The sequence below is a fragment of the Cinclus cinclus genome, chromosome 3 (genome assembly GCF_963662255.1).
Source record: "Cinclus cinclus chromosome 3, bCinCin1.1, whole genome shotgun sequence".
In the NCBI taxonomy this organism is placed as follows: domain Eukaryota; kingdom Metazoa; phylum Chordata; class Aves; order Passeriformes; family Cinclidae; genus Cinclus; species Cinclus cinclus.
Genome location: NC_085048.1, coordinates 77,045,731 through 77,064,066, shown reverse-complemented (window position 1 = coordinate 77,064,066; position 18,336 = coordinate 77,045,731). Strand labels below are relative to the sequence as shown.

Sequence of the window (18,336 nt, the reverse complement as noted above, 5' to 3'; positions counted from 1 at the left end):
CTGGCATGCCATTTCATTCCTTGTACCTGAAATCTCTTTTAAGTTGTATTACATGTGGCTGAAGGAGATCTGGCTGGCAGGGATAATACTGTAGAGAGATAAATAAATACATTTGCACCATTCCTTAATCTATTTTAAAATGGTTTTCTGCACAATACTCAAATGTATAGCATGCTATTGTAGTTAAAATTCCGATCTGTTAATTAGATATTAGAAAGATGTCTCAAAAATATTTATAGCAACATACACTATTTCTTAGTGTTCTCAGGTGTACAGCTAAATAAGTATATCAAAGTTACATTTTTAAAAATTATTTACTGCTAAATTAAGGAGATCAAGAAGTTGTTAGTTTAAAAAATGTACACAAACAGGACAATTCACACATAATTAATTTTATTTTCATTGCTCTTCGGTTTGAACTATTTTTTGCAAACCCCAGTGTATCAAACTATGGATCATCGAGGGGTACTTGTCTCAAGTTTATGTTTGCAGTGTAAACCAAACTTGTCTTCAAAACTAAAATGTGACTTAATAAAAGAAAGCTGCACCCTTTTGCACAGCACAGGCTTCTGAGTGTGCACCTGGTAAGAAACGCTTTTCATCCTGTATGAATTATCAAATGTGCTTTAAAAATAGTTTGAGAATAGTATTTTGAGTCTCCTGTATGTTGATTTTGTATGACTGGAAAGTGACATTGGTAAGTGTTAAACAATGGATAAGGGAAACTTAAAAAAGAGATTACGAGGTAGGGACTTCTGATGATGCTATCATGCACTTCACTAATTGATAGATCTTCTTTTATTGTGTTTTGTTTTTTATTCATGTACTTCCTTCATGGAAACAAGTAACTAGTATTTATAGTAATAATATGAAAATGGTACTGCAATCAAGGTAATAGGGAATCTTTCCACTTCTACTTTCATGTGAACATTGCTTCTCCCTGTCATATCAATTGGCGTTTTAACATCTTCACAAAATTAGTGTGGTTATCTTGTAAGTTTAAAAGCTTTGAAGTTTGAAAGACTTCTACTTCAGAAGTTCATGTGGATGTCAACTAACACAAAATTAGTTTTTCTTCTTGTTAAAGAGTGTGCATAGATGCAGGATGGACTGTGTGATGCTGCCTGCATGATAGGAATTTTCTCTGTACACTGGGTCATTGTCTTCTTTTTTCTTGACAGCAACAGTTGGGATGAGCATGTCTTTGAACTGGTTCTACCAAAAGCCTGTATGGTTGGACATGTGGACTTCAAATTTGTTTTGAATTCTAACATCACGAACATTCCCCAGATTCAAGTGACTTTACTGAAAAATAAAGCTCCAGGCTTAGGGAAAGTCAATGGTAAGAAAAAACTAGGATATCTTTCAAAACATTATTTCTTTTCTCAAACTTGTTATTCTCTGTGATGTACATCAGAAAAATTACTTGTAATTGTGTTAGTATTTACTTTTACTGATTTATTCTGTTTCTCTGTATCATGGGCTCTTTTCAGTTATCATGCTTGAATGCAAACTGGGGAGACAGACTGGGTAGACTGTTTTAAAATCTTCACATTTACATATGGCTCAAAACGACTGAGCTCAATTATAATTTTGAACTGTGAATCTTACAGTCATTAAAAATAAGTGGTCAGTTGTAAATCATCCTAGAGATTGACTGATTAAACAAATAATGCTCTTTTAAGGTCTCAATAGATGAAAAAAAAATATTAAATTATTCCAAGTCACAGAAGGAGATTATTTTCCAGTGAGAAAATAGCAAGGCTTTTCATGATAGAAATAAAAAATTCCATGGCTTTCTTGGGAATTCTCTTATCATTTGTCTCATTAACTAAGCTATGTGAAAGCTGCAGTATGATTTCACCTTTTATTCCTTGCAGCTTTGACAGACTAGACCAAAGTTAGGAATGCTCTTTCCTTGGGAACACTCCTAACTGGACTCTGCATCTTACTAGCTCTCAGGGAACCTGTGAGGGGGTAGCATAAATTGAAAAGTCAATTCTTTGATGTGGAAGTGCCTCCATTGGGATTTTCCTGTGGTGAGAACATTTGTTTCATGTCCTGCAGCCTTGTCTGCTAGGAGTGGAAGGTATTACATGCTGCACCTTCTTTTATTGAGGCATTAATTGCTTATCTTTATCTGTCCACCTCTTTTTCAAAAGCTTCTGGGAACTGGCTGTTTCAGAGAAATCTTGCTGTCAGATATTATTAAAATGCTTGCTAGATATAGAACATGTTGAGGAGAACAGCAAGCATGATCATAAAAGCTCCTTTCCCCCCCTTTTCCTGTTTATTTAAAATTGCTAAGTAACACCATCCCATTTAAACACGAGTAACAGCTGTAAATTTTGAAAAGGAATATAGGCATTTCAATGATCATTAACATGTTTTCATAAAACTACTCTTTAGCATCCCCCAGTGTTTAACAACAAAATTTGTGTGCTGGAGATGCTCCCTTAAATACTGTAAACAGGCTGTTACCCAAGAAAATAATACTCTAGCATAGTAATATTGTTTGAGAAAAGCCTTTTCCTTTAGCTTTCAAGATGGTTTAGATTTAACAGAAGTGCTAGCTGTGGCTGCAGGACAGAAGTCAACAGGTGTTCTTTCAGTTTCTTCATTTTTTTTTAATCCTTGCTGCTTAATTTTAACATGCAGAAGAAATTTGTTCTATCAAAGAAAAACACTGAGCAGATTGTCCATGTTTCTCTCCTGAATGGAACCTGCTTTGTTTTCAGCATTATTTCAGTCCATTTGCAGATCTGGATGTCAGAATTAATCTAAAAATCTTCACTTATGGAATAAAACAATAGAAGAAAAGCTAAACTTTTTTCCTTAAAGCTGTAGTTTTAAACACTTCTGTGCAAACAGTTCCATGAGTTGGTAATTCCTTGGAGACATTTGATTTAGCTGTGAACTAAATTGCCAGAATTCTCTGTGAATGCTTGTCAGCAGAGCATACTGATGAGAAGACATGACAGAGCTCTTCCAGAAAATGACATTTCACTTTCTTATATGCAATATGCTGGAATTTGCTTTTTTCTGTTACAAGGTAGAAAAGTCATCGAACGGGGGGGGGTGGGTCACTCAGCATGGAAGGGACTGGGGAATGTGACAACACCTGCAAGGCAGCCTTGGAGAAGTCTTTTTTATTTGGTAGGATTGGAGAGCCACAACTAACCAACATCTCCAAGTGTAGCTGCATTGCAGTTGTTTCCTTCCCTTTTTCAATTTCTTGAGTTTTGGAAAAGGACTTCAGTGACATTTGCCTTTTTTTTCTATGAATGTAATTGAATATTGAATGAAATAATAGGACACTAATGATTTCATTATGAGGGAAGACAGACCTAGACAATTTATATATGTGATAGGTCTTAACCAAAATGTTCCAGTTCTAGGGAGAAGTAATATTCAACATTTTTGATGGCTCTTAGAAATGTATAAAAACCTCAGACTGAAATTCAGTTAACTCCCCCCCGCAACTTCTCTCCATCCATGGGGAGAGAAAGGAACTGAAATTTTAAGATAATGAGATGTAGAGAAGATGTGCAGGGCAGAGTTTATTCAATAATTTTTTTTGTGTATGACAGGAGCCCTGGAAACAGTTAAATATGTAGTGTGTAGTAATGGGAAGGCCAGAGGCGTAATTCTTCTGGTTGGGAACTAATGGTTTTGGTCTGGCAGTTAATTCACTGTATATGCTTCTTGTTAATTTGCTTGCATGTCCTCTTCATCTATAATTCATGTGATCCATTTAATTGGAAAAAGGGCTGTGTTTAAGTATTACCAAAATAATGTTTGATGTTCAGCAGGAGCAATCCAGTTATTTTAAGTTTGAATTATCAAACTTTCAGTACTGGAATCTAATTGCTTAAGAGTAATCTTCAGATGATTATTAGGGGAAAAGAATTTGGGGAGTGTTAAAACAAAACAGGCTTTTTACAGGTCATTCAGAAATACTGGGTTTTTTTAACAATTTTCTGTAACTTCAATCCATACGAAAAACATGTCTTTTTATACTTGTGGGTTTGTATTAGAAATATTGGTGTGGGCAGAAAGTTGATAATTTTGCTGTGAAAATTGCCACTTCTGTTTTTCCTGAGCCTTGAACTGTGTTTGAAATCATGCTAATATTTTATTTCCAGAAGCTGCAGTAGATAGACAGATCACATTTCCTTTATCTCCAGCTCATAATATTGAAGTGGAGAGAAATGGAAAACCAGGACTGGTGGAATTCAGTGAAGAAATGCAGTATATGGATGTAGAGGAACCACAATGTAAGTTTTATTGATCTTGTTATACTTCAGTTAAAATAGGACCTTGTTTTTTTCTTTTAATGATAAATTTGAAATGTTCTGCAGAAATTTCTCAGACATGAAAATAGTCTGATTTCTCAGTTGTCTTCAAAGTTATTTTTCTCTCTGGTCTCTTTGTTCCATCAGTTGAAAGTTTAACATAAACACACCAAAAATGTTCTAAACTACTGGAGAGGTTTGGTGCTCGTAAGTAGATAAATGTTTATGTGAATTTAGAAATCAAGTAGATTGATATGGCACCTTTCAAAATTAAACTGCTAGCCTGTCTCAGCAGTATTTTATTTTGTTTCTTTGGCTAGTTTTGATATAATTTTTCTTCACATACCTGGCTTTTGTAGAGATTGCTTCAGTAAACAAAATAAATAAGGAACAGAATGTAAAGAATTCATAACTAGGCCACATCACACTGACTGTGCCTGTTTTGGTAACTTTTTTTTTTTTGCTAACTAGCACTCTTCCACAAAATATCTTAGACTGTGAAAGGCAATGTGTGGGTCTGAGTGAAGAGAGCTGAAGACTAAACCTTGACAGTTGGAGTGACTCAGTTCTAGAGCAATGGTTCTTTTTCGTGGTCCTTTCAGCAGTCTTACTTTACACCTTCTTTTCTGTCATGTAGTCAGGCTTATCTACAGCATGACTGTCAAGGTCCTTTCCAACCCAAACCGTTCTATGACTCCAAGAGAGGAGGGGTTACAAAGGATGAGGGGAGGGATCAAAGGGGTGATAAAAGTGATGAAAGAAACAGCAGATGAGTGAAGATGATTTCAATAATTTGTGTATCCCATAAAAGAAACAAAGCCATCCTTGTTTTAAATTTATTATTCATTTTGTTTTCTTTTTAAACAGTGTTGTTCTGCTTCAGTAATGACCCAGTAGGGATTGTGGCTCGTTATATATTGGTTCTTTATTTCATCAGTTGTGTATTTTGTGGCTTTTATTAGCCAGTCAACATATATATTAATCCATATAATGCAACTTAAATGGTTTTAAGGCTGTAATTTACCTTAATTGATTTCACTGGAAAATATCTAAAAGTGAACTTCAAGTCATTTTTTAATGTAAAGTTATATTAATTTAGTGGTCAGAGTTTGACATGGTGCATTTTTAATTCATGGAAATGATCAGATTTTGTGACTTGATTGTGACTAATTCAGTTCTATATTACTCATGTTTTTGTAAGGTCTTAGACTGTGTCCATTTCTGGAGGAACACAAGGAAGATATACTTTGTGGTCCAGTATGGCTGGCTACTGGACTTGATCTATCAGGACATGCTGGAATGTTGACACTAACAAGTCCAAAGCTTGTTAAAGGTAAACCAGTTTATTATGCTATTTGCATGAAGCCTCTGTGACTAAAGTGCATCTCATGCTTCTCTAGTCAGACATAGTTTTGTTATTTGTTTATTTTTACATTGACACATTTTGCTTTATAACACCTTAATGAGTTTTTCTGTTTCAAATGGATTATAAACTACTGTAGTTAATGTGGTTATTCTGTTCTGTTTACATCTTGCAGTCTGTTTAAACTGTGTGAATTCTTCCCCCTCCCTTTTTCTTCTCCATTTTTAGGCATGGCTGGTGGCAAGTATCGTTCATTTTTAATTCATGTGAAAGCAGTGAATGACAGAGGAACAGAGGAAATCTGCAATGGTGGTATTAGACCAGTGGTTAGAATACCTCCTCTAAAACCTCAGACGAACAAGGGCCATTCACTTGCTTCATTGTTGGCAAAAGTTGCAGCAGGCAAGGTAATGAATAGCCAAGGAAGATTCGTATTTTAGTTGTAGTCTTGGTATGTTTATGTCATCTCACAATGAAACCACTGTTAGCAGAATTGAGATCCATTAAAAGTTGCCTTCTAAAGAGGTGACACTGCGTTGACACCTTGAAGAATTAGAGTCCAGCATTTCTTAAGTTGTTTCTTTCATGCAGATTTAATTGAAAAGGTCGGTTCTGCAACTTGTACATTCGGAACACTTGTTTTTGAAACTTCTGTTTCCTTGATTTTCAGTTTCCCTCTATTTTTCAGTTGTTGATGGGTCTTATCCGTCTGTGAAGATGTGTGCGCATGTGTATTGTTCTATATTAAAGCAATTAGTGAATAAAAGTAGCTTATTTTTGTACAGTGCTCAAACTGATAGATTTTAGCAAACTGCTTGCATTTCACTGAACAAGGTATAAACATAATCAGAGCCAGTGTGATTTATGAATGTTATTTTTCCTGAAAATACAAGGAAAAGCCATCTAGCAAAATTGAAGCCACTAGTTCATCGAGAAAATCGGATAATTTGCGAGGCTGTGACTTACTTCAAGAAGTCTCTGTAACAATTCGAAGATTTAAAAAAACTTCAATTTCAAAGGAAAGGTTAGTAAGTGGTTTTTAATTCTGAAGAAATATTAGCTTTAGTTACACTTCTCATAAAAAACTTGGTTCTTGAAATAGCTCAGGTCAAGATACTATTTCAAGTTCTCATTTCATAAACTTATTTTATATGGAAAATCCTTTAAATTGCAAGTAAGAGGGCACAATGATGTGAAAGTTGTGGTAGAATAACACAGTGCCTGAAATTATATGTTGAGTGGGTTTTTTTGCCTGACTTCAAAGGGCAAATGTAAATAAGTTTTCTTGATAAAACAGGTAAATCTTCTCAAGGAAGTATCTTTCTTTTCTATTTCACATTGCCTTGTTTCTTACAGCAGAAATTATATTATTTATCAGAAAGTTTAGAATCAAATTCAGCCAACAAAGAAGTGGTTGAAGTCTTTGGTTTGGTACTGCAGACCTAGATGCAGGTAATACAGTATTTAAAATGTATTACCAGCTGCCACCCTGCAGTGGTGGCACTGACTGTAACGGGCATAAAGAGGTCAACAAGGCTGCAAAGAGCTATGTACAAACAGTTGATAAAAGTTCTGTAGACAGTGAAAGTTTGTTTAGGTTTAGAAGTTGCTAGACTAGTTAATAAGGGGAATAAACTTCATAGAAGCTTACGAGTTGTAATGTAGGAAGTTCTGTGAGCAGAAAATAGGATGATTTGGACTGTGTACACAGAAAGTATAGCATATGCTTGTGTACTGCTTTTACTTCCATCTAGGATTCTCGTTTTTTGCTACTTGGAAGACAGGAGAGAAAGCTGGAGAGTGGCCTTATTGGATAATGCTGTGTTTTCTTTCCTTCCCCTTCTCCCTAGAGTTCAACGGTGTGCCATGTTACAGTTTTCAGAGTTCCATGAGAAGCTGCTCAGCACTCTTTGCAAGAAGACAGAGGATGGTCTGACTACAGAACATGCTCAGAGTCTTGTACTCGACACACTTTGTTGGCTGGCCGGAGTGTATTCTAACGGCCCTGGCAGGTGAAAGAGGAATTATGTTCAAATTATCATGGCTATTTCTCACTATCAGTTTGGTTAAAAAAATAGTTTTATGTAATTCTCTAAAGTATGCAATTTGTTTTCACAGCTCAAAGGAGGGAAATGACAGTTTGCTTTCTAAAACACGTAAATGTGTCTCTGATATTATACGTGTTTGCTTCTTTGAAGCTGGGCGGAGCATAGCTCACAAATGTGCACGATTTCTTGCACTATGCATCAGGTCAGTGCTAATTATTTGCATATATTTTTGTTAATTTCTGTTTTATGTCTGTTTGGAGGATTTGCTTACATTCTGAACATTCTACATTGTGTTTGTTACTGTTTGACATTGAATTTTTCAAGCAACAAAATCTGGTAGATATTCCATTCAGGAAATGTGTGTTTAGGCTATGACTGCAAAGAACATCAGTCTTTCACCTTCATCTTCTGGAGAAGATTTCATCCTTCATTCTTACTTCCTTAAATGTCAAAGTGTCTGTGTTTTTTTTTTGTAGCAATGGCAGGTGTGACCCGAGTCAGCAAGGGTTTGGATCAGTTCTTCTAAAAGCTTTACTTGACAATATGCCTCTTTTGCCTGCTGCTGCCACAGGTGGTACGTATGCAGTATTTGGTCATAAACATACATGGTACATTTGTTGTTTGTTGAAACAAACAATTTCTCTTGTGAAATTAGAATGAGCTAATTGTTCACTTAGTACAAAATGCTCCTTGAAGTGGTCTGGTCATGAAGTAGACATTTGCAGTTAGTGGAATTTTAAGCAAATAAGCTTGCTTAAACCAGAGCGTGAAAGCTGACATTTTTTTGAAGAACTTAAGTAATTTTTCTAAGAATTCTGAAAGGTGGTTAGCAAAAACAGATTCTATTGACATAAGTGACAGTCAGGGTGGTGTGTTATTTTTTTAATTAGGAGATGGCAAGGAAACTTGGCTATTGAAATAATGTCCAACTAACTAGCAATCCACTTCTAATTCTTCTGCACTACAAGGAAATTTCAACCAAGTTAAATTTCTTCCTTATCTATATTGCAGTGTAATGGTCTCTTAGTACCTTGTTGAACTATCTGGAGTGCCAGATGGAATGGGAAGATGACTTCACCCTTGTATTTTGGGTGACAAGGCCTGCTTTTCACACTAGGACATTGTTGAATTGTTTCTAGCTTGGCATCACCAATGGGTCTTGCAGAAAAATTAGTTTGCATTCCAAAAGACTTGTTGTACTATCACCCAGGTCAAAACACTTAACATGTTGATACAAAGGGTATGGAATGCACAGGGAGGGAAGGAGAGGGAGGAAGCTGAGATTTGTGTTTCTGTACAGAACTACCTTGCTGTGCTCCCAGAACTGATTCGTATGGAAGCAGTGCCTCCAACAAATACAGGTTAAGGAGACAGCAAGCAGGAACACAGGATGAAAGGAGGAAAAGAGTTGGCTCTGGAGTATGGCTTGGCTCTGGTGGTGGGATTGAAACCCCTAGCAAAGCACCTTAATGTATCACAAGCATTTTGTTTGTTGTGAGCAGGATCAATGAAAGAAGTGTGGAAAGCTGTGTCTTGGGAGCCTTTTTATCCTTCAATTTTATGTTACTTGATAAGAGAATCAAAAGTATTTGTAGAAACTTGTGATTGTAGAATGATTATTAATTGAAGACTCTCAATAAAGGGGAAGGGGTAGAATATCTCTTAGTCTGTGTTCAGTAACTGTTAGATAATTACCATTTCCACTGATTATCCTTCAAAGTATGCTTTCTCAGTGAAAAATTTATATCATGTTTCACCTGAAGTATTTTTTTAATGCAGGATCTGTGTATTGGTATTTTGTATTGCTGAACTATGTAAAAGATGATGATTTGGCAGGATGCAGTACAGCTTGTGCATCATTGCTGACTGCAGTGTCCCGGCAGCTGCAGGATCGCCTAACACCGATGGAAGCATTGCTTCAAACAAGGTACTAAGAAATGTGGTTGTTGAAAACTTAAGAAAAAAAAAAACAAAGAACCATCTAATGCCATCCTTTGGTGTTCTGAAAAAGGTTGTATGTTACACCTTGCTGTATTTGTTTGAGCAAGGATTAATTTGCTGAAGTTCTAGAAAACAGTTTTAACTTGTGCAAAATTGAAGTTGAATTTAATTGCTATCTCACATTTTAAATCAGCAAATGTGTGTATGTGGTGGTTGAAGTCTGTCCAATCCTGAAATTAGTATTTATGATTTTTAGTGTAAGGACTAACAAAGCATGTCCTTTTTTGACTCTTGAAAGGAATTAAGTATATTGAATAGTTTCAGTTTGGCACAGTGCTTCAAACATTACAGTCTTTCAGTAGGCTGAGCATACATTTAATGTATTTCTTCCAAAGGCCACATTCTAAGTGTAGAGACCTGGAGTAATTTACTGTGAATGCAGGTTTTTCTTTTGAATTACATATCAATGTAATTTAGGGCGGTGATTTAACATCTTTTACATATTGAACCGATTGGCCATTTAACTTCGGATTTGCGTGATACAAAAAGGAAATTTCCGATGGTTCAGTTGTGTTGCAGTTTCCAAAACTGCATTATGGTGAAAGAAAAACGCTGCTATTTGACTCTCTTTCAGTTGTGGTTTGGGTGCAAGAGTTTTCCTCAAAGTCAAGCAAGATCAAGGTAGAAAAGGTTTGTTGGAGGTTAGTTCAGAATTTTCAGGTAAAATTGAAAATGCAATAGAAAATGTAGTAAGGGAAGGTGTAGAGGAGGGAGGATATCTGTTGATATTTGGGTTTGTTTTTAAAGAACTGTAATTCCAAAATGTATTGTAACATCTGAGACTGTTTTTATACTTGGGTCCTTATCCTGTTGTCTACTGCATTCCTCTACTTAGTTGTTAATCTATTTCACCATCTGTAATCCTTACAGTTGATTAGAAGATTTATCCTAGCAATAGAAATGGTATCTGGAAAAACTGAGATTAAAAAAAAAAAGTGACTTAAACCAAATGGAGGAGAAAAATATGAAAATTACACTTGACATGAGAATGGCACCTTTCTGTGGGAATCGAGTTGTTCCTTCATGTAAATTGCTTCCAAGTACTTTCTTTAAACAGCATATGTAAAAGTGAAGGTTTTCCTCCTTTCCAGTAGCTCACTTGAGAATTTGGTACATGTAACATTTCAGATCACCTTCTGGTGAGCACAGCTGTCTGCATGGCAAGGGAAGATGTCTGAAGTGAGCCCATTCTTGGTGTCCTTCAAGCTTAGATTTTCTGAATGTTTCTAGATGGTGTTTTACTGATTTTCTTCTTGAAACTTAATTTACTTTCTCTTTTAACTCCGTCACTCTGTTGACAGTTTAAGAGTACCAGCAAATCCTTTATTTGATTGCAGTAGCTCTCTAGCAAGGACTGACTGTTGCTTGATTTTGTTTACTAGTTCAAGCAAAGTTTGTGGGCTTTTCCTTCATATATCTATGGATCGAGAGAATGCTGTCATTTTTTGGGTTTTGGTTTTTGTGTTTGGGGTTTTTTTTGAAAGAGAAATTATTAGGCAGCCATAGCTTTCCCCTTTTCCTCTTTCCCCAAATGGTATTCTATCTTTTTTGTGTACATTTGTGTTGCTGAGTTTATGCTATTGTGTTTTTCCTCTTCGTCATTAGTCCCAGGTGCAATAGCCTAACATCTGGTAAGCAGCTAAAAGCAGATGTCTAATTAATGGATCTGCACAATTCATGGGAGAGTAATACTCATTTTACTATCATGTGTTGCAATAAATCAAGTAAAACTGTCAAAGATGAGGCCAGTAGGGTGTGTTGCATGATTTGCCGCTCATAAAACAACAAAAAGGGATTTTAGAGAGGGTTTTCAGCTGTCTTACAAGAAAACAGGTTAGTTTTGTCTTTAGCAAATCTGAAAAAATTCCTCCAGCCTGTTCTTGAAAGTACCATATTCATGTAGTTGTGGAATTAAATTATTCTAAATATTGTAAGGTGTTACATGGTTTAATTATTATCATTCACACTTGAACTGCCTCCTGCTGTCATCTAATTTGAAAACTCCTCTGCTGCAATTAAAGCCTTTTAGTGCTTGTGTCCTCCCCACTCTGGCACTGCCGAGCAGATTCTTTCATTATAAGCAAATTCTGGATGGCTGGAGTGTATTTGTATCTTCATTGTAATTTTTACATCTGTAGTCTTTCTTAAAGCATTACCTTCAGCTTCTTTGTTCCTTGTCTTCCTTGTATTTTGATACATGAAATTTTACACATTATTCCAGTTGAGGGCTCTGATGAATGAAGCAGAGGGGGTATTTTGCACAGTTTGTTTCTTACTGCACAGATGAATAAGGTGGTTGATGAGTACTTACATGATGTTCTTGATTTAGTCTTTGTTTTGTTTTTTTTTTTTTTTTGTTGATGTACCTTCTATATCCTTTTGTGAAAATGATTGCTAATGAAGCTTAAAACTGTGAACCTGATCATTCCCGCTGAAGAAGGGGTAAAAGGCACTATGCTCGTTGAAATAAATCTGGGTTGGACAGAATAAATTAAACCCTCTGCAGTATGTTCAAATTCTGATTCTAGTCTACAGTGCTCTTGCAGAATTTTGACATGTTATCACCTGCTTACTTAATAAATCAAACCCTTTATTTCAAACATGTAAGTAATCAGTGTTGGTGTTGAGCTGACCTGATTTATTGAATGTTTAAATCTGATGTGTAAAGCAGGTTGTGAAGGTAGAGCACTGAATTTTTTCTGGGCATTTTTGTGTGTTCTAGTGGCCACTTTACAGGAGCATGTTGTCTTGGCTAGCATACAAAAAAAAAGGTCAGGCAGCAAACACATCAGTCTTGTCACCTGTAATTCTCAGGTGACCTGCCCTTTTGTAAAATTGTTCATCATTTTGTGATAATTACAGTTCTAGTATTGTGTGGCCAAAAGCCCTGAGCCTGGCTAATGTGGAAACATTTTAATAAACAGAGAAGTCTAGAATCTATTTTTTACCTTGTTGCTGGTGTTGTATTCATGTAGACATTTACACTTCTATGATTACTTGATCAAAAAGGGACATTTAAACTTTCGAGCCTTCTCAGCATGTTGGGGGTTTTTACCTTATCTGGTAAAGAAAGGAGAAAGTGCTCAGAGACAGAGGGAAAAGGGCATGCAAGAACTTACTGCCCTTTCTAATGCATTTGTGGAAATATTTCAGATGTCTTCTGTCTCTTGCCAAAGTGCAGAGTGTTAATGTTTCTCACTTTTGTGCCTACACAGATGCATTCTTTCTTTCTACTCTGGCTTAGTAATTTGGCCTGATTTCCATTTTTTTCCTCTTTTTAGTTGCTCATAATAGGTATTGGTAAACACTGAAAAAAAACCCAAAACAAAAAAACCCACTTCAAAACAAAAACAAAACTACAAATTAACCAAAACCCCCACTGATTTTGATACTACTTTGGAGTTTCCTTTTTCTTGGCTTATAAAACCCTAATTGATTTAGGACCACTTTGAATGATGGTGCTATTTTATCCCCTCCAGCACTACCAGAGTATATGTTACAAGTTTTCTTCTGTTGAGGTATTTATCACAAGCATTGATTGGTATGCCTTGCAGCATTTCCTTTTTTAATTCTTACTTCAGCTGGAAGAACAAGCTGAGGTGGAATTTCCTCCCCCGTTTTGAAACAGTACTGTGTTTTTATTGACTTCAAACTAATGTCTCATTTACCACGTGCAGGAGTGTGTCTTTCCGTGGCTCACTGTCTAAGGCTTGTAGTTCTGTTTTCCATGTCTAGTGTGATTGTGTGTCATGTTTCCAGGGCAGTGTTACATCTTCAAAACTCTTCAGTAAAGAAGAGTTAGTTGCTTAGCATTATAAGATGTTTGAAAATGCCATTGAATTAAGTTATTTTAATGAAATAGAAACAGGTGATAATTTCTAAGGTATGTCAGATGAGTTTGGAGTATAATAAATCATGATGGTAAAATACTTTGCTTTTTACTGTAAATAGTTTTATATGAGTTCTTATTGTGTGAATGGTGCTGTTTATCTTACTTGCAGATACGGATTATACAGTTCACCTTTTGATCCAGTTCTGTTTGACTTGGAAATATGTGGCTCTTCTTGTAAAAACATATACAACAGCAGTATTGGAGTACAGTCAGATGAAATTGATTTGTCTGATGTGCTATCAGGTATGTATGTTTAGCAGTGATTGATTGTGGTAGAATTGGCAAATCTCTATTGTAGTGTTTTCATTTTGTGAAGATGTGATCTTATACTTTGCAGCCAAGCTGAAGTCCAAGGTATTCTCTTGTTCATGGTATCTTTTCCATTTCCTGTGGCCTTAGGGCTACAAGAAAAAACCTCTTTCTGGAATCTGTTATTTTCTTATCCTGTAGAATATCTCAGGGTTGAGATTAGACAGAATGGTTGCTCTCATTCCCTGGGTCAGTCATGTAGGAATCACCTGTCACCTCTTTCAAGTAACTTCTTTGAGGTGTGGTGTTATTCATGTAGGCTAGCAGCACTCACATAGGCAGAGAAACCTAAATGGATTTTTCTGAAGTTGGGAAGCTGCCATATGGTATTCCTCTACTTAAATATAAAGGTTTAATTAGGTGCTTTTTCTGTTTTGGAGGAGGTAAAACACGTTAAAAGCGTATTTGTGTCTATCTTCTTGTATTAATTCATAAGTGAATCTTTAGGCCCTGCAATGTTGTAAAGAACTAGATAATTTTTACCTGTCAGAAAATTCTTTTCATAGCAAGTGTATTCATCAGTCATAGTGACCCCTTTCCTTTTCTTGCATGCTGTTGTCTTTCTCCTTCTATCCCTTCTTCCATACATGAAATTTGTTTGGATCTTGATGAATAATCTGGTTTGTATACTAAATTTGTGTATGATCTTAGTTGTTCTGACGGTTTCTTCCTCTTCCAATAACATCATTATATTTTTGAAAGCTAATTTGCTTTCAGTGTAGAAAGAATAGAGCATCCATATATAATTTCTTTCTGGAATTAAGAAGGTTGTACTACACTTCTGTCACAGTTGACAGTTTGACTTACTAATTTACTGTCTTCAGGTTTGACAGCATTACAGTTTTTAAAACACACTTCCATTTATGTTGAGGAATAGTGATAGTGTTAAGATATTTCTTCTACAACAGGAACTAATAAAATATATGCATTATATTTAATTGTCCCTTTTGACACTTTGTGACTTGAAATGTCACTGTCAAGAAAACATTGGCTGACTGTGTAGATACATGTTTCTCTTTCAGGCAATGGGAAAATAAGTAACTGTGCAGCTGCTGAAGGTAGTTTTACTTCCCTTACTGGACTTCTGGAAGTTGAACCTCTCCACTTTACCTGTGTTTCAACAAGTGATGGAACTAGAATAGAAAGGGACGATGCAAGTACGTTTACTGGTATATACAATTTTTCATTTTTTCTACTTAGTATAGTTCCACAATACATTTTTAATTGAACATAAGGGCACTGTTTGACAAACTGATTCCCTGTAGTTTTGCATATGTTGAAATGTTTTGTCTGTGGTTTGTTTCTTCTTAATAATAATTTTTCTTAAATAATTTCCATATGTGAAGTTAAACTTCCTGGATCTTACCAAACAAATTGGATTTAAAAAAATAATAATTTGAATCCATTTTTTTCTATTGGAGAGTATAACGTACAAGCTTGAATCTTTACCTTACAACCTTTTCTGTTGGAAGAATTCCAGAGCAATAGGTGGCTTTTCTGTAATCCAAGTGTTGCATATATGACCAATGTGCATAGTCTATAAACCATATACTTCGTAATTCAAGATAACGTTGCCTTGTAGCAAGAACTGAAAAAAAAGATATTTATCTTGTTTTTATGCCTCTCTGAACAAATAATGAGGAATTAAAGACGTGTTTTATAATTTCTACATACATGTTTTGTTTTGTTTGTTTGTTTGTTTCATGCCAGTGAGTACCTTTGGGGTTACCCCAGCAGTTGGTGGCCTCTCTTCTGGAACAGTTGGGGAAGCCTCGACAGCACTGAGTTCAGCAGCCCAGGTAGCTTTGCAGTCTCTCTCTCATGCAATGGCCTCAGCCGAGCAACAGCTCCAGGTGCTGCAAGAGAAACAGCAGCAGCTTTTGAAGCTTCAGCAACAGGTTGGAGGCTATTTGGCTCTTTTTAGTGCTGTATCTAAACTTCGAAAGCTGAGAAAGTAGTTGCAGAGCTAGTTGCTTTTTTTGTTCTCCATAGTATATTTGAGGAAGGAGCTGCTCAGCACTCTGGTTTGCTCTTCTTAAGCAAAGTGCTGGGAGCGTTTCCCATGCTGCTTTGGTCTTGCTGACTTAGTTTTCGTGTATTTTTAAGATGGGCTGGGAGATTGGTCTTCATAAGTAAGAACATCAGTCTGAAACTAAAAAAGCATACCAAGATAAAAAGCCCAGTTGATGCCACGGGGAAGTGCCAGTCATAAAGCCATTGTTAGCTGACCAGTGCTTGGCTGTGTTGACTCTGCTTTGCTGTTCAGTGGTAGGGTTTTTATTATTTTTTTTGATTATTCCATCTAATTACTCATGTTCCTCAGGTTGTGAGTCAAATTAAATAGATATTTAAATTTTTCAGCTTATAGTTGGTCATCCATCTTGGCTATACTGCAAGAAAGTATCTTAGGTTTATTAAATCCAGTTGTATAATCAAAGCTGAACTTGTGGCCCAATACTACTCCTGTGTTCACAAGTACTGTTATCTGCTACATACATTGCTTTCATCTTCTCCACAGAAAGCTAAGCTGGAAGCAAAACTGCATCAGACAACAGCAGCAGCGGCAGCAGCAGCATCAGCAGTTGGTCCTGTTCACAACTCTGTGCCTTCTAATACAGTAGCAGCTCCAGGATTCTTCATTCATCCTTCAGATGTAATTCCACCCACACCAAAAACAACTCCTCTCTTCATGACTCCACCTTTGACTCCACCTAATGAAGCAGTTTCTGCTGTTATTAATGCAGAGCTTGCTCAGCTTTTTCCTGGTTCAGTCATTGACCCCCCAGCAGTTAACCTTGCAGCACATAACAAAAATACAAGCAAGTCTAGAACGGTAATTATTTTCTTTTATTTTTCTTAAAGAAACAAGATGCTGTGAGCGTTACTGGGGTCTTAATTTCTACTTGAGTGTTAATAAATATATGTTTATTAGGGTGAGGTGTGAAAGCTGTATCACTAAATTTATACCATATGAAAAGAACTTATGAAAGCGAAATAGTATTGTTACAATACCTCATGGTTTCTCTTTATTGGAGCTAACTTAACTGTGTAAGGAGCTATTAATCCTTTGAACTTAGTAGTTAATGTATTTTGATGGTTCATGCTCAGATCTGCGTGTAGTGAGATGCTGTCAAAATGGTACGTTTTTAACAGCTCACAATAAATGCATAGAATTTAATCACTTAATTTTACTGATGTTTTTCCACTCCTCAGAATCCACTTGGATCTGGCCTTGCTCTTGCAATATCTCATGCTTCACATTTTCTTCAACCTCCACCTCATCAGTCAATTATTATAGAGCGAATGCACTCAGGTAAAACCACAATTCCTAATAATAGTTTTGACACGTTCTAGTAAGAAGTGGAATATTTTCTGGGGCTTGAAATAATTTTCTTAGCTACAGTCTCTCTTCGCTTTCCAGAGTAAAGATATTTCTCAGTTTGCATTCTGTCATATCTGTGAGTTTAAGACCTTGCACTTGGTGATAGCTGAAAAATCCTGGAAAGTTAGGGAATATGTTGGCTGTCTGAACAGAGCACCTGTTCAAAATTAATGCATAAAAAGCAAAACAGCTTCAGTTAAGTTGATGCCAAAACTTTCTGCCAAAACAATGCATAAACCCTTATATATATTTTAAACAATACATAAACTATGGCTTTATTGTTTGAGAAGTAACATATCTTGCTGGTTAGCACACACTGGTCTTTCAGGCAATCCTTTGTTTTTCTCACCTAGGAGCGAGAAGATTTGTGACCCTCGATTTTGGAAGACCTATATTGCTGACAGATGTATTGATTCCCACTTGTGGAGATTTGGCTTCTTTGTCCATTGACATCTGGACTTTAGGAGAAGAAGTAGATGGAAGGCGACTGGTAGTGGCTACTGACATTAGCACACATTCACTTATTTTACATGACTTGTTACCACCCCCAGTTTGCAGGTTTATGAAGGTAAAAGGGTCTTTTAAGTTCTTGATGTCTGTTAGTACATCAGCTTTCACTTAAGCTTTCTTCAGACCAAACTTTTGTTGGCTATAAATTTTTAATGTATTTTTGACTTGATGTTTATTTTTCCTGTTCTGATACAATTGTGTTACAGTATAATTGCGTTTTCTTTCAGATCACTGTTATTGGTCGATATGGTAGCACAAATGCTAGAGCAAAAATCCCATTGGGATTTTATTATGGCCATACCTATATCCTACCCTTTGAAAATGAGCTGAAACTAATGCATGATCCCCTCAGAGGTGAAGGTGAAGCAGCAAATCAGCCAGAAATTGATCAACATTTGGCAATGATGGTTGCATTACAAGAAGACATACAGTGCAGGTTAGCAGAAAAAAGTGTATTTGCTAATTATTTTAACGTAAAACGCTGGGGTATCATAATGCTGCAGATTTTTTTTTCTTCCCATTGTATTCTTCAAAAC

General features: G+C 36.1%; 1 protein-coding gene across 1 annotated transcript in view; it reads left to right on the top strand.

Annotated features, from left to right (window-relative positions):
- Window positions 1-18,336, top strand: part of BIRC6 (baculoviral IAP repeat containing 6) — a 174,380-nt gene that overhangs the window by 41,775 nt on the left and 114,269 nt on the right. Inside the window, exons 13-28 of the mRNA XM_062490247.1 lie at window positions 1,182-1,342; window positions 4,146-4,277; window positions 5,497-5,628; window positions 5,887-6,065; window positions 6,552-6,682; window positions 7,509-7,670; window positions 7,777-7,908; window positions 8,183-8,280; window positions 9,486-9,633; window positions 13,709-13,842; window positions 14,931-15,077; window positions 15,619-15,806; window positions 16,427-16,741; window positions 17,122-17,221; window positions 17,644-17,858; window positions 18,028-18,236. Coding sequence (XP_062346231.1) covers window positions 1,182-1,342; window positions 4,146-4,277; window positions 5,497-5,628; window positions 5,887-6,065; window positions 6,552-6,682; window positions 7,509-7,670; window positions 7,777-7,908; window positions 8,183-8,280; window positions 9,486-9,633; window positions 13,709-13,842; window positions 14,931-15,077; window positions 15,619-15,806; window positions 16,427-16,741; window positions 17,122-17,221; window positions 17,644-17,858; window positions 18,028-18,236 — 2,583 coding nt within the window. The remainder of the gene's footprint in view (window positions 1-1,181; window positions 1,343-4,145; window positions 4,278-5,496; window positions 5,629-5,886; window positions 6,066-6,551; window positions 6,683-7,508; window positions 7,671-7,776; window positions 7,909-8,182; window positions 8,281-9,485; window positions 9,634-13,708; window positions 13,843-14,930; window positions 15,078-15,618; window positions 15,807-16,426; window positions 16,742-17,121; window positions 17,222-17,643; window positions 17,859-18,027; window positions 18,237-18,336) is intronic.